The sequence below is a fragment of the Engystomops pustulosus genome, chromosome 11, assembly GCF_040894005.1.
Source record: "Engystomops pustulosus chromosome 11, aEngPut4.maternal, whole genome shotgun sequence".
NCBI lineage: Eukaryota > Metazoa > Chordata > Amphibia > Anura > Leptodactylidae > Engystomops > Engystomops pustulosus.
In genome coordinates, this window is record NC_092421.1 from 4,195,826 (window position 1) to 4,209,923 (window position 14,098).

The 14,098-nt window shown below is 44.7% G+C and overlaps 1 protein-coding gene across 2 annotated transcripts; it reads right to left on the reverse strand.

Annotated features, from left to right (window-relative positions):
* Positions 1–1,943: 1,943 nt before the first annotated feature.
* PPIF (peptidylprolyl isomerase F) lies at positions 1,944–13,599 on the reverse strand. 2 transcript variants are annotated; one of them, XR_011850837.1, is made up of 7 exons: positions 13,391–13,599; positions 10,363–10,393; positions 6,470–6,558; positions 6,110–6,206; positions 4,294–4,369; positions 2,560–3,437; positions 1,944–2,466 (listed from the first exon to the last, which is right to left on the reverse strand). XR_011850837.1 is itself a non-coding variant. In XM_072131250.1 (6 exons), exons 1-6 carry the CDS (start codon positions 13,553–13,555, stop codon positions 3,302–3,304), a joined length of 594 nt encoding a protein of 197 aa, XP_071987351.1. In that variant the 5' UTR covers positions 13,556–13,599; the 3' UTR covers positions 1,944–3,301. The 2 variants fall into 2 exon arrangements, 1 of the variants encoding a protein (XP_071987351.1); XM_072131250.1 differs by having other exon boundaries at positions 1,944–3,437.
* Positions 13,600–14,098: the final 499 nt, after the last annotated feature.

The window sequence follows — 14,098 nt, forward strand, 5'->3', positions numbered from 1 at the left end:
CTTACAGTCTATGAGGATGAGGGGGTGACACAAGAGCTTACAGTCTATGAGGATGAGGGGGTGACACAAGAGCTTACAGTCTATGAGGATGAGGGGGTGACACAAGAGCTTACAGTCTATGAGGATGAGGGGGTGACACAAGAGCTTACAGTCTATGAGGATGTGGGGGTGACACAAGAGCTTACAGTCTATGAGGATGTGGGGGTGACACAAGAGCTTACAGTCTATGAGGATGTGGGGGTGACACAAGAGCTTACAGTCTATGAGGTTACACAAGAGCTTACAGTCTATGAGGATGAGGAGGTGACACAAGAGCTTACAGTCTATGAGGATGAGGGGGCTTGTAGAATGGTCCAGCCATATAGAGAATAAATAAAAATTCTGCTGCTTGAACCAGTCATCAGCCACATCTTATTTACAAGGTCTAAAAGGTGAAAGTTACTGCAGAGAAGCCTGGAACTAAACATAGTTTGGGTTAATAAAGAGACTTTAGAGTTACAGTCTACAATGTACATGTTAGTCCCAAATTCTGTAGATTTGCAGTTGCTTATTTGAAAGAACTGCAATAGAGCGGCCTCTAGTGGACAAAGTCATGTAGTTACAAAAAAACCCACAAACACCACACACTACAGGCAGTCCTCGTGTTCTGTAGGTTTATTCTTAAGTTGAATATTTGGATGTAAGTCGAAACTGTATATTTTATTAACTGTAGATCCAGACAAAAAAAAAAATTGTCACTGGGGCAAAATAAAATTATTTTGCTGCGATTGAATCCAAGGATTATCAATAAAAACATTAGACAGCTGAACATTGCAGCTTGGGACTAAAGTTATAGCATCCAGAGAGCTTCACCAGAGGTCAGTCTGTAACTAGGGGTCAGGTGTCCTTAAGTAGGGGACCACCTGTATGTAAAGGCTAATACCCTGTTTCCCCGAAAATAAGACAGGGTCTTAGATTAATTTTTGCTTCTAAAGAGGCACTAGGTCTTATTTTCAGGGGATGTCTTATATTTCCATTAAAAATAACTCACATTTATTGTTGAACAAAATATCAACTACTCTAACATCCTTGTAACCCTCCATGTCACTGGTGTTATTGTAGATGATTTATGCCGTCAGATGTTCGGCCAATGAAACCACAAGTCGTTGTTGTTTTATCAAAATAAAATTTAATAATGTGTCAATCTGGTAAACAGGCAAAATGGTTTTTATCCAAAATACAAATATTTTCTTTAAAAATCGTGAATTTCAGAAAAAAAAAAAAAAAAAAAATGTTTTGTTCATAAGTAAAGGTTTACAAACAATAAATACACATTTTTGGGGGAGAGTCAGTGTATGAACCACCCTAGAGATTAGTCATCCAGTCAGAGATAATACCAGAGAGCTGAAGCCTCCACCGGTTACCTGCAGCGGAGAGATGGGGCCCCGTCTGCACAGGTTGCACAAAATCCACACAATGTAATACAATCGCCTTATAAAGTCAATGCCATTTGTAAAGAGTAACGTAGACCCTCCGTGATTTTCCTTTGCACATGGAAATTGTGGCTCAATGCAGAACACAAAATAACGATCAGGTCACTTTTTTCGTGCGTCCGTGCAGATTTGTTTCGTGCTCATTTCTCTTTGCAGTCTATGGGCATGTGAAAAGGTGCATCAAATTAGCATGGTTTTTGCTTTAAAATGGGAACCAGTCACCAGATTTTCAAAAATACAGCTAGTGATTCTCAGAGCCCCTTATGGAGGCTGCTGGGATTTCATGTGATCAGATAAATACATGGGGTAGGCGTGGCAAATGTAATAGGACCTTAAGTGAGATCACCCACGTCACTAGTTGGCAACTAGTACAAAGCCCATTTAGGACGTATTCGTTATACAGCAGTGAGGAGCTCGAAATGTTCCCCTTCATCAGTTCATCTGTTACCCCATAAAATACACGTTCCGGGATTTCTTTTTATACCTGTACCCGATGCCTTTTTTATTCCAACCAAAATGCTATTCGCTTTGATACTTAGATGTTGCTAATGAGACCTTTCTATTACTGGGCCCAATCTCATGAAAATACTAGGATTAGGAAGGTGCCAAAACCCAATCATCAATTATTCCAACATTTTCAGGAGGAATAAGAAGAAAAACATTTGGATATAGAAATATTATCCAGAACAGACAAGTCAGGAGAGCGACAGATAATACAGCAGTATCAGACAGTCATCACATGAAGGATCCGGCAGCCCTAATTTTAAAGTGGGTTCCATAAAATCCTCTACAATATGTGAAATATTTAGTATTTATCGGACTTTATTTAGGCGCACCATCAATAAATGCCTGCTAGAACGTCTAGGTTCATATATAAGGCGCACCTGATTATAAGGATGAATGACCAGCAGGTGGCAGACCTGTGCACAGTACAAGGCAGCTGTTGTCTGTAAGTACGGTTCATATATAAGGTGCACTGGACTATAAGGCGCACCTGATTATAAGGATGAATGACCAGCAGGTGGCAGACCTGAGCACAGTACAAGGCAGCTGTTGTCTGTAAGTACGGTTCATATATAAGGTGCACTGGACTATAAGGCGCACCTGATTATAAGGATGAATGACCAGCAGGTGGCAGACCTGAGCACAGTACAAGGCAGCTGTTGTCTGTAAGTGCGGTTCATATATAAGGCGCACTGGATTATAAGGATGAATGACCAGCAGGTGGCAGACCTGAGCACAGTACAAGGCAGCTGTTGTCTGTAAGTGCGGTTCATATATAAGGCACACCTTAGATTTCTGAGAAAATCAAAGGATTTTTTGTGCGCCTTATAGTCCGAAAAATACGGTATTAGAGAAGGTCATTAACAGGATTTTATGGTACCCGTGGGCTGAGTCTATATCATAGGAATAGATACAAGTGCGTGGAGGAGGAGGAGGAGGAGAGAAATCTAATATAAAAGAAATGTTAGAGTGAAAATATCTAGTGACACCACCTGCTCTATAGTGAGTGTACCGCAATATTATAATAGTCCAGGTGCATTATATACTTTATACAATTCACAGATAATCAGTGGCGTCAGCGCATACTCACTGACCGATTCCAGACCCATCCGGTCACTTTACTATATTTCCCCGCTCTTTGCATATTGTAAACCTCACATTCCTAATATTACCAGCCCCTTACCCCTAATCTAACATTACAATCTCAGGGGAAGCTTTTTTCCGCCCCATTCATGGTTAGGAATACATTTCACATTGTGAGTTTATGAAGTGTCCAGAAATTCACAGCTACCAAGTGACCCACATACAGCGAGGAGAAAGTCTCCCTAATCCAGTTCTCCGCAGTCGGATACCACTATTTTTTTGCTGGGACGTCCGTTCCGGTTACCGAGAGCTTCAATTTTCTTTACAACATCGTAACCATCTTTCACGTGTCCAAAAACGACATGTTTGCCATCCAACCTGGAAGGACACAGACAGTGGATACAGCAAAGTATTACAGAACAGTTATAGAGCAGAGAACGGTTATTGGATGCGGTCTGCTAAGGAATCTACCATCAAAAATCAAGCATGATAAACCAGGGGACAATTACTCAGCAATCCTGGGACAAGCTTCATTTGTTATCCATGGTCTGCTTCCATCCAAAAAATATCAACCTTACAAATTATGCTAATGAGCTGGAGTCGATTCTGGGGGTGTTACCAGAGCCCCTCCATGCTACAGGTTCAGAGGACGTCACATTGTCTCCCACTATTTTTTCCTCAACACTCCGCCCCCCTTACCAAAACTGGTGCCGTGAACATTTTTTGGGCACACAATTTATGGAAGAACTTGGCCACAGGACACAACGCATGTGGCAAGTCAGGTAAGTACACACTGCAGGAAATATCCTCTTACAAGATTACCGTATTTTCCGGGCCATTAGGCGCACCGGAATATAAGGCGCATTAGTCCGATGTGCCTTATATATGTAATAATTCCATATATAAGGCGCATCGGACTATAAGTCGCAGGGTCGGGGGCGTGGCGGAGGTCCGGGGGCGGAGCGGAGACCCGACGCCGAGAAGAGACGTGGAACGCGGGGAAGGTGAGGGGGGAGGTAAAGAATAGAATACTTACATAGGTCCCCGCTACCAGAGACAGCAGATCTCCAGCGGGAACTGCAGACCACGCGGCAGAAGTTGTTCGTGCCGCGTGGTCTGCAGTTCCCGCTGGAGATCTGCTGTCTCTGGTAGCGGGGACCTATGCAAGTAGGGTCCGCTGCCTCATATAGGGCGCACCGGACTATAAGGCGCACTTCGGATTTCCAACACTCACCATTCAGTTTTTGTAGTGCAGATAAAGAACTGGGAACCATTGGTGTTTGGCCCTGCATTGGCCATGGAGAGGATACCTGTACAAGGGGGAGAGGGGAACAGGGTGACAAAAACAAAATAGTTAGAGGGGTCTCTGCGAATTTAATTTCTTTTTACACAGATAGCGCACAGAGATCTCACACACGAATAAGAAATAGTCCCCCCACAATTCGAAAGAACGGAGCTAAATGGGGAAAGTGTGTCAGTCACATAAAAAGTCAAAATAAGAAAGGATCACATTGGAAGTGAATCCAATCTAGCACAAGACCTCACAATAACACGAACAGAAGGGTAGGGATTGTCAATCTTCTCTGTTCAGCCTGGAGAAACACTGAGGTATATGCGTTCAGGCCGAGGCCCGCCCCCTGTGCGATAGCGGCGCATTATGAACGCAACACTAGCGGAAGCTGCGACATGCGCTGCTCACCCCGCCCCTCTCCTTAGGAACACACGGCTCCGTATTCCGTAGAAAGATAGGACATATCCCATCTTTCGACGTACCACAGAACGTTACCGCACGGCAATAGAAGTGTATGGAGGACATATATACGCCGCATATACGTTCGTGTGAGTGTAGCCCAATGTAAGGCCCGATGCACACGACTGTATAAGAAAGGATATCACCTGTAAAAAATATATATAGGTCTCTGTATAAAATACGGTGGGCTGGCAGGTGATGGTTCTCGTCTCCCTGGATACTGCACGTATATATGTGGCAGCATACGATGCAACTGTAAGTAAGGCTACATGCACACTGCCGTACCGTAGCACGGCAGGCACACAGCAACGCATGGGGAGAGGAGGAGGAGGTGAGCGCAGCGTATATACGTCCCCCATACATGTGTGTGAATGCAGCCCAAGTATTTTATAAGTTCCTGTAGACTTCCGTACAGAATGGAAATACTGAAGAAAATAGGACACGCTCTATATTTTTTTACGTCCCACTCACGGTACATTACATAATACGCCCGTATTGCCCATTGTAATGCATGGAGCTGCAGGCTACACGGCAATGCTGCCGTTTTCATAACTCCGTGTGCATGACGTGTATGTAGCCAAGAGAACGAGAATTTCGGCTTCACTCACTGGGCAAATGGGTGACTGACGATGTAACCGGTGGAGTGGCGAGCGTCTGGTGGCCGTGCTATAATATAATAGTGCTGCCACACGCTCGCCACTGCAATAGTTACATCAGTCACCCATTGGGCTTTGAGAACATCGGCTTCACTCAATGTCTTGGCTGTATACTCAAGTCTGTTACCCGGCTCTCGAGCATAGCGGAAATCTCCGATGTTTCCTGCTGTTCCGGCGTTTCTGTGCCATCTAGGGGACCTGATGAGGGGAATGCACCAGGAGATGCTGCGGCTTCACTACCCCCCCTGAATACACGAGAAAGGACCTGCTCACCGGTCCATGGCCAGATGCACCTCTTACTGGGGGAATTGTGACTCAAACCATAACAAACAGTGTGCGGCATGTATTCATTTACCAGAGGGATGGCCATTCTCTCCCGTTTTCCGTCCGGTGGAGAAGAGGGGAGTCTTCGTATCCACAACACAAAATCCACGCAGGTAAAGGACCTGCCCCATCTTTTGTAGCACGGCGGCACAGACACAGAGCGGTGACACATGGACACCGCACTGTAACTGTGCACAATGCACCTCTATGCCGACTGTTAGCTGCCATTTACACGGCTGGCTCATATGCGGACATGGAAACATATAGCGCCATGGGTAACACAGCGCATCTCTAGCCGGCAGAGCTAGCAATCTACTCACCTGGCCCAGTGTGCTTCAGAGTAAAGTTCTCATCAGGGAAGCGACTGCCATAAATCGATTTGCCTCCAGTTCCGTTATGATTTGTGAAATCTCCGCCCTGCAGTATCAAATAAAAATATCTGTGAACCATCACACAACTCCTACATTACATTAAAAAGGGGGAGTCTCCTGTATAATACGACACCTGTTTATTTGTTACATGTTATTATCTAACAAAGCAATAAAAAGACCAAGAAAAATAAATAAATAAATAAAATGAACCAAAAGCAGCATTAAGACTGAGCGCACTTCTTTCACGATGCAGAAACAAGTGAGCGCACCCTGACAAATCTGAGGCACCGGAGAGGATGGATCACATACCTGGCACATAAAGTCGGGAATCACTCTGTGAAAGGTGGATCCCTTGTAACCAAAGCCCTTCTCACCGGTGCACAGGGAGCGGAAGTTTTCTAGGAAACAAGAGAGAAGTTTCATCATTTTATATGAAGAGCGATCGCCATTTATAGAGGAGAGTGTCGTAAACACAAGGTAAACATTTCCAGCCCTACATCATTCTCATTACAGACCACTGCTTTAAGGAACTGCAACACCCCGGCCAATACAAAGACAGAGGAGTAATTGTAAACATCAGATCTGGGAGCACATGCTCTTACCACAGGCCTCAGCTCTCACATTCGGTCACAGAGTGAAGAGAGACAGTGTCTGTGCACCATCAGCACCGAGACTCAGCTAAACCCAGGACCAGAACTGGAGCTTTTACAAATGGACACAGCTCCATCACAGCCTACATCTACTCCCAGGCTGGTGAACCATTCCTGAGGACCCTCTCCATGACCACTCCAGTAATCTGGAATCTGTTCCAAGATAGTTTTGGCCATTTGCCTGCAGCTGATCTAATAAAAAAACTGAATTATTTTGTCTGATCCCTGGATAAGGCTTTACCACCAAGGGCTCCCCACCAATCACCCAGGGACATATTACGGACACACAGGGGTTGCCCCAGGGAGAAGCAGTACATCAGCCTCTCCCTCCATACATATTTCTTGCACACATCACCTGCTGGAGAGCTGCCAGTCTGTAGGACAGTCCTCCGCTCCCCATACCAAGCACCGTGACATCAGCGCGCCCTAGGCCCCAACCGCCAGCCACTCAGGTACTGCAGGCCCCGGCTGCCTCCAGGCCCCAAGAAAAGGCCCCGGTGCAGAATCATATACGGGCAAGCTTTATTTAATATGCATGAATGACCCTAGATCAGGGCTGCACAAGGCCCCACAGAACCTCAGGATGTGGCCCCCACCCTGCAGCTCCCAGTACAGCAGTAAGGCCACGATTTTATTGACGCACAAATTTAATAAATCGTGTGTGCAGAAAGCAATCAGTGCTGCAGGACCATCTGCTGCAGCCGGCGGCTCAAGGACCTGCGATAATGTCTGTATCACATGACCCTCCGGCATCTCCTCCATGCAGCCGACAAGGAACTGAGCTGCTGACATTACAGGAAACTAGACCTGGGGGCAAGAAGGGGGTAGGGGGGCTTACTGTGTGAGAAGAGGGACAAGACAAGTACAGGCGGCCCCTACTGAAGAACACCTGACTTACATACGACCCCTAGTTACAAACGGACCTCTGGATTTTGGTAATTTACTGTACTTTACCCTTAGGCTACAATAATCAGCTGTAACAGTTATCACAGGCGTCTGTAATGAAGATTTATTTTTACTCCTGGTTCTTATGACAACCCAACATTTTTAAAATCCAATTGTCACAGAGACCAAAAAAAATTTTGACTGGGGTTACAATTATAAAATATACAGTTCCGACTTACATACAAATTCAACTTAAGAACAAACCTACAGAACCCATCTTATATGTAACCCGGGGACTGCCTGTATTATAGTAGTTATATTCCTGTACATAGGGGGCAGTATTATAGTAGTTATATTCTTGTACATAGGGGGCAGTATTATAGTAGTTATATTCCTGTACATAGGGGGCAGTATTATAGTAGTTATATTCTTGTACATAGGGGGCAGTATTATAGTAGTTATATTCCTGTACATAGGGGGCAGTATTATAGTAGTTATATTCTTGTACATAGGGGGCAGTATTATAGTAGTTATATTCCTGTACATAGGGGGCAGTATTATAGTAGTTATATTCCTGTACATAGGGGGCAGTATTATAGTAGTTATATTCTTGTACATAGGGGGCAGTATTATAGTAGTTATATTCTTGTACATAGGGGGCAGTATTATAGTAGTTATATTCTTGTACATAGGGGGCAGTATTATAGTAGTTATATTCCTGTACATAGGGGGCAGTATTATAGTAGTTATATTCTTGTACATAGGGGGCAGTATTATAGTAGTTATATTCCTGTACATAGGGGGCAGTATTATAGTAGTTATATTCTTGTACATAGGGGGCAGTATTATAGTAGTTATATTCCTGTACATAGGGGGCAGTATTATAGTAGTTATATTCCTGTACATAGGGGGCAGTATTATAGTAGTTATATTCTTGTACATAGGGGGCAGTATTATAGTAGTTATATTCTTGTACATAGGGGGCAGTATTATAGTAGTTATATTCCTGTACATAGGGGGCAGTATTATAGTAGTTATATTCTTGTACATAGGGGGCAGTATTATAGTAGTTATATTCTTGTACATAGGGGGCAGTATTATAGTAGTTATATTCTTGTACATAGGGGGCAGTATTATAGTAGTTATATTCCTGTACATAGGGGGCAGTATTATAGTAGTTATATCCTTGTACATAGGGGGCAGTATTATAGTAGTTATATTCCTGTACATAGGGGGCAGTATTATAGTAGTTATATTCTTGTACATAGGGGGCAGTATTATAGTAGTTATATTCCTGTACATAGGGGGCAGTATTATAGTAGTTATATTCCTGTACATAGGGGGCAGTATTATAGTAGTTATATTCTTGTACATAGGGGGCAGTATTATAGTAGTTATATTCTTGTACATAGGGGGCAGTATTATAGTAGTTATATTCCTGTACATAGGGGGCAGTATTATAGTAGTTATATCCTTGTACATAGGGGGCAGTATTATAGTAGTTATATCCTTGTACATAGGGGGCAGTATTATAGTAGTTATATTCCTGTACATAGGGGGCAGTATTATAGTAGTTATATTCTTGTACATAGGGGGCAGTATTATAGTAGTTATATTCCTGTACATAGGGGGCAGTATTATAGTAGTTATATTCCTGTACATAGGGGGCAGTATTATAGTAGTTATATTCCTGTACATAGGGGGCAGTATTATAGTAGTTATATTCTTGTACATAGGGGGCAGTATTATAGTAGTTATATTCTTGTACATAGGGGGCAGTATTATAGTAGTTATATTCTTGTACATAGGGGGCAGTATTATAGTAGTTATATTCCTGTACATAGGGGGCAGTATTATAGTAGTTATATCCTTGTACATAGGGGGCAGTATTATAGTAGTTATATTCCTGTACATAGGGGGCAGTATTATAGTAGTTATATTCTTGTACATAGGGGGCAGTATTATAGTAGTTATATTCTTGTACATAGGAGGCAGTATTATAGTAGTTATATTCCTGTACATAGGGAGCAGTATTATAGTAGTTATATTCCTGTACATAGGGGGCAGTATTATAGTAGTTCTATTCCTGTACATAGGGGGCAGTATTATAGTAGTTATATTCCTGTACATAGGAGGCAGTATTATAGTAGTTATATTCTTGTACATAGGAGGCAGTATTATAGTAGTTATATTCCTGTACATAGGGAGCAGTATTATAGTAGTTATATTCCTGTACATAGGGGGCAGTATTATAGTAGTTCTATTCCTGTACATAGGGGGCAGTATTATAGTAGTTATATTCCTGTACATAGGGGGCAGTATTATAGTAATTATATTCCTGTACATAGGGGCAGTATTATAGTAGTTATATTCCTGTACATAGGGGGCAGTATTATAGTAGTTATATTCCTGTACATAGGGGGCAGTATTATAGTAGTTATATTCCTGTACATAGGGGGCAGTATTATAGTAGTTATATTCCTGTACATAGGGGGCAGTATTATAGTAGTTATATTCTTGTACATAGGGGGCAGTATTATAGTAGTTATATTCTTGTACATAGGGGGCAGTACTTTTGGCGCATCTCGGGTTTTGGTTAATAGTGCAGCCCCGTGAAGGGTAGCGGGCCTCAGACCGGTGCATGTGATAGAGGCTTATCAAACTTACCAGCAGTTTTTGGCACCACATCTTTTTTCAACTGCAAGAAAAAAAATGATAAAGCGTGAGACAGAATTATCATGTATCACAGATACAAATACATTGTGGTTCTGGTTATTCTACATTCTACAGCAGCCCCCACAGGAGATGGTCAGTTCCAGTTTTAGCGAGAATACTGCTGTGTTATAGCCTAAAGTAGTAGCTCAATAGCCCTCAGTAGCTGACATTTCCAGCTACACAATCAGGGTAGGGAACTAATCGAAGACCAAAGGGATAGGCCATGCAAAAAATCCATAGGTTTCCCTCATATCCCCATAAAATCAGAGTTATAATCTTGCCTGGTATCTAGGCATCTTTGGCGAGAGTCGAGGGGTGTGTGGCCTAATGTCATGTGACCAGGGTGACATCAAAGGTCTTTAAGCTACTTCATATTAGCAAACTGTGCCCCATGTACTTATCTGACCACAAAACAATAACAGCAACTTCCATGGACTCCTACTCCTCTCCATGCAGGCTGCTGTGATTTCATGAGATATATGCTTAGTGTACAGTTTCTAATGCAATAAAAGCTGTAGGACCTGTGCTGAGGTCACCCCGGTCACATGACATTACAGCTTCATACAGAGATAGCAAGGGGAGGAGCTACTGGACTCAGTCAGAGGAGGCCACGCCCACCTCGACTCACTGTAGCCGTTCTTAGATACAAGGTAAAACTAGAAAGTTGAATATATGAGAAACTCAGGGGAATTATTTTTAGCTAAAAGAAAGGTGTCAGATGGTTACTAGTGCTCTATGGGAACCTATCACTACCAGTATTTGTGAAAAATGTGGTGACGCGTTCCCTTTAAAGGGCTGAAGGTGCCAATCCTTCCTTCCTCCAAGAGATCACCATCCCGAGAGGCCTATATTATCACTTCATTCGCAGATGACCAGTCATCTTCCAGTCTTCCAATATCTGGGGGCTCCAAGTAATCTTACCCCAATCCCCTATACAATCAGGCGGGCCGATAGCGGACAATCCTTACACTGTTACAAGGTTCTGTATGGAAGCGGCACGGAGCACAGCACCCTAAAGAAATTGCTGACTAAGATCATTAGAGAACGTGAAGGGAACAGGTTAGACACTACTAGAATCTTAATTAGCAACTAAACAGGTCAGACCGTGAGCTCCGCCATAAATTGGCCCAAGAGGAGGCCAAGACTGCAAACGACTGGGGTTTCCGCCCGAGTCTATAAGGCCAAAACTTAAAGAAGACAATCACGTATAAAAGATGGTGGAGAAGGTAGATCTGATCTGTAAGGAGCACCTGAAATGATGGCGGACATCCAACAAGGACCAAGGAGCGCGGCCAGCAGTGATCCTACTTGGTGCAGGAGTCCGGAGCACTGCGGGGCATGCAAGACCAGTCCTCACCGCACCAGGTCTCTTCTGCTCTGGCTGTATGCGCCAGCTTAAGGACCCAGCGCATAGAGCAAGAGAGGACCTGAGTGGTGAGGACCTGTCAGCTGTGCTGCTCCAGCGCTGCATGGCCCGAGTGCTGGTCACTAGTGCGGCCCCTGAAGTAGAGCAGTAGGACAATGTGGCCCTCGGACAGAAAGCTTGTGCACCCCTGATGTAGAAAGATGGATACCCGTCATGTGCTGGACAGCTGCGAGTTGTACACGGTTTCCTGCATTGCGGTTCTGCGCAGATTTTAGCCATCTTGGACGTTAGCTGCACCACTCATGTAACAGGACGGGTCACATAGTTTCCCAATGATACTGTAGCACATGAATGAAACTATGGGCCTCATTACATCACCGCTAAGAGAATCTCAGGACAACAAGTAGGTGACAACTTCATAGAAACATGTGGAGCAACAAGTGATACATTATTACAGATTATGTAACCATTCAGGCTCCGCCAGCGGCTCATACACAATATAGAGGGCACATTGGAGCTGGTCACTCACTGGTTAACACATAATGGGCGCATTGGCGCCGCTCCATCAGCAAACATTATCAACACGTTACAAGTGGCAATCACCCTGCGAGTACCGAGGACACATGTCACCCGCAGACACCATGACCTTGACATGAAAGTCTGCGGTCACACAAGGCCCTCGCATGGAAAAGCAATGGATACGCCATGGGAAACACAGACGATTGTTAACAAGCACCCAGTAACACCCAGTATAAGGGGTGGGGGGCTTTAGGATTAGTCTGGGCAGGGAGAGACACCCAGAACAGGGATACACATATTTGGGATAACTTGCTAGTTATGTGACTATAGTCCTAATTTACAGACTGTTCCATCCATCAATCCCAACCAAGCACAAGCCCAACGACCCGACCTTATAGATCCGGAGACTGTATAACACCAGCAGCTATAATAAATATATATATATATATATATATACACACACACTAGATGATAGATGTATCCAAGAGCCGACATCTGATTCTATCTGTACCTGGAGAGAATGTTACATTACAGACACTATTCATAGGGCAGGGGGAGGGGACCCCATTCTGCAGAGAAAGGGCATTAATACCCTATAATTTGTCTAATACTACAAAACTGCACCCCACCTGTCTATTGGTTGTATCTGTGTAATGTTTATTCGGCTGATACAATACAAGGCCAAGGGGAGATGCAGTATGTGAGATATATATATATATATATACACACATATACAGGATAACACATACAGCCGCCATATACACATACATAGATAGATAGATACATACATACATGATAACACATACAGCCGCCATGGAGAGAGGTGAAGGGCAGGGGGTCACACCAGGGGAAGCTCCTCCATGTGACCTGCACTGCCCGCTGATACCACTAGATGGCGCTGCACAGAGGGGGCAATAAGTAATACCCCCGGTCCAGTGACTGGTGCGCTCACAGGTGAGCAGTCACTTACCTCCCACAGGTGAGCAGTCACTTACCTCCCACAGGTGAGCAGTCACTTACCTCCCACAGGTGAGCAGTCACTTACCTCCCACAGGTGAGCAGTCACTTACCTCCCACAGGTGAGCAGTCACTTACCTCCAGCACGATGCGTCCTAGCGGCTGGTTGTCCGCCACTATGTCCATGTAGACGAGCGGGTTGTCGTCCCCCCGGCCCTTGGCGCTGCTGCAGTAGGAGGCGGTGAAGGAGCCGGCCCCGGGGCGGCAGGTCCTGAGCAGGAGTCTGGCAGAAGCCGGCAGCATGGTGCGGCCAGTGTGATGTGTGCCCGAGGCCGGCGGCGGGACATATATACTGTACACACAGCGACACCCGCGGCCGGGAGGGGCACTGCACGTCAGCGCGACGTCCGCGTGTAGTCACCGCATGCGCTGCGTGTCCTCACATGGAGGCTCTGATGTCACCGCTCTGACGTCATACACGGAGACCCCGTGTACATTGTACCTCAGGGCTCAGACACGTGCATGAAAAACACATCAAGAACCGCACCACAAAGACGCTCAGAATACCGCAGCCCGAGGCCACTTCTACTTCCTGGTGTCATCATTAAAGGGATCGTCCACTTTCAGCAAATAATTGAGCTTGTGTAATGAAAATTTCTACACATTTCCAATAGCTTTGTGTGCGGTGACGGGCGGCGCCTCCATTGTATGTACAAGCGCAATGAATGGCACAAGCCTGCGCCGCGCCCCTATCACATATAGTCACCAGCACCCGGGGTCCTGCATTGTTCCTCATGGTTTTCTAGATCTCTGCTTGCTGTCATCCTATTGAAAGCTTCCATGTTT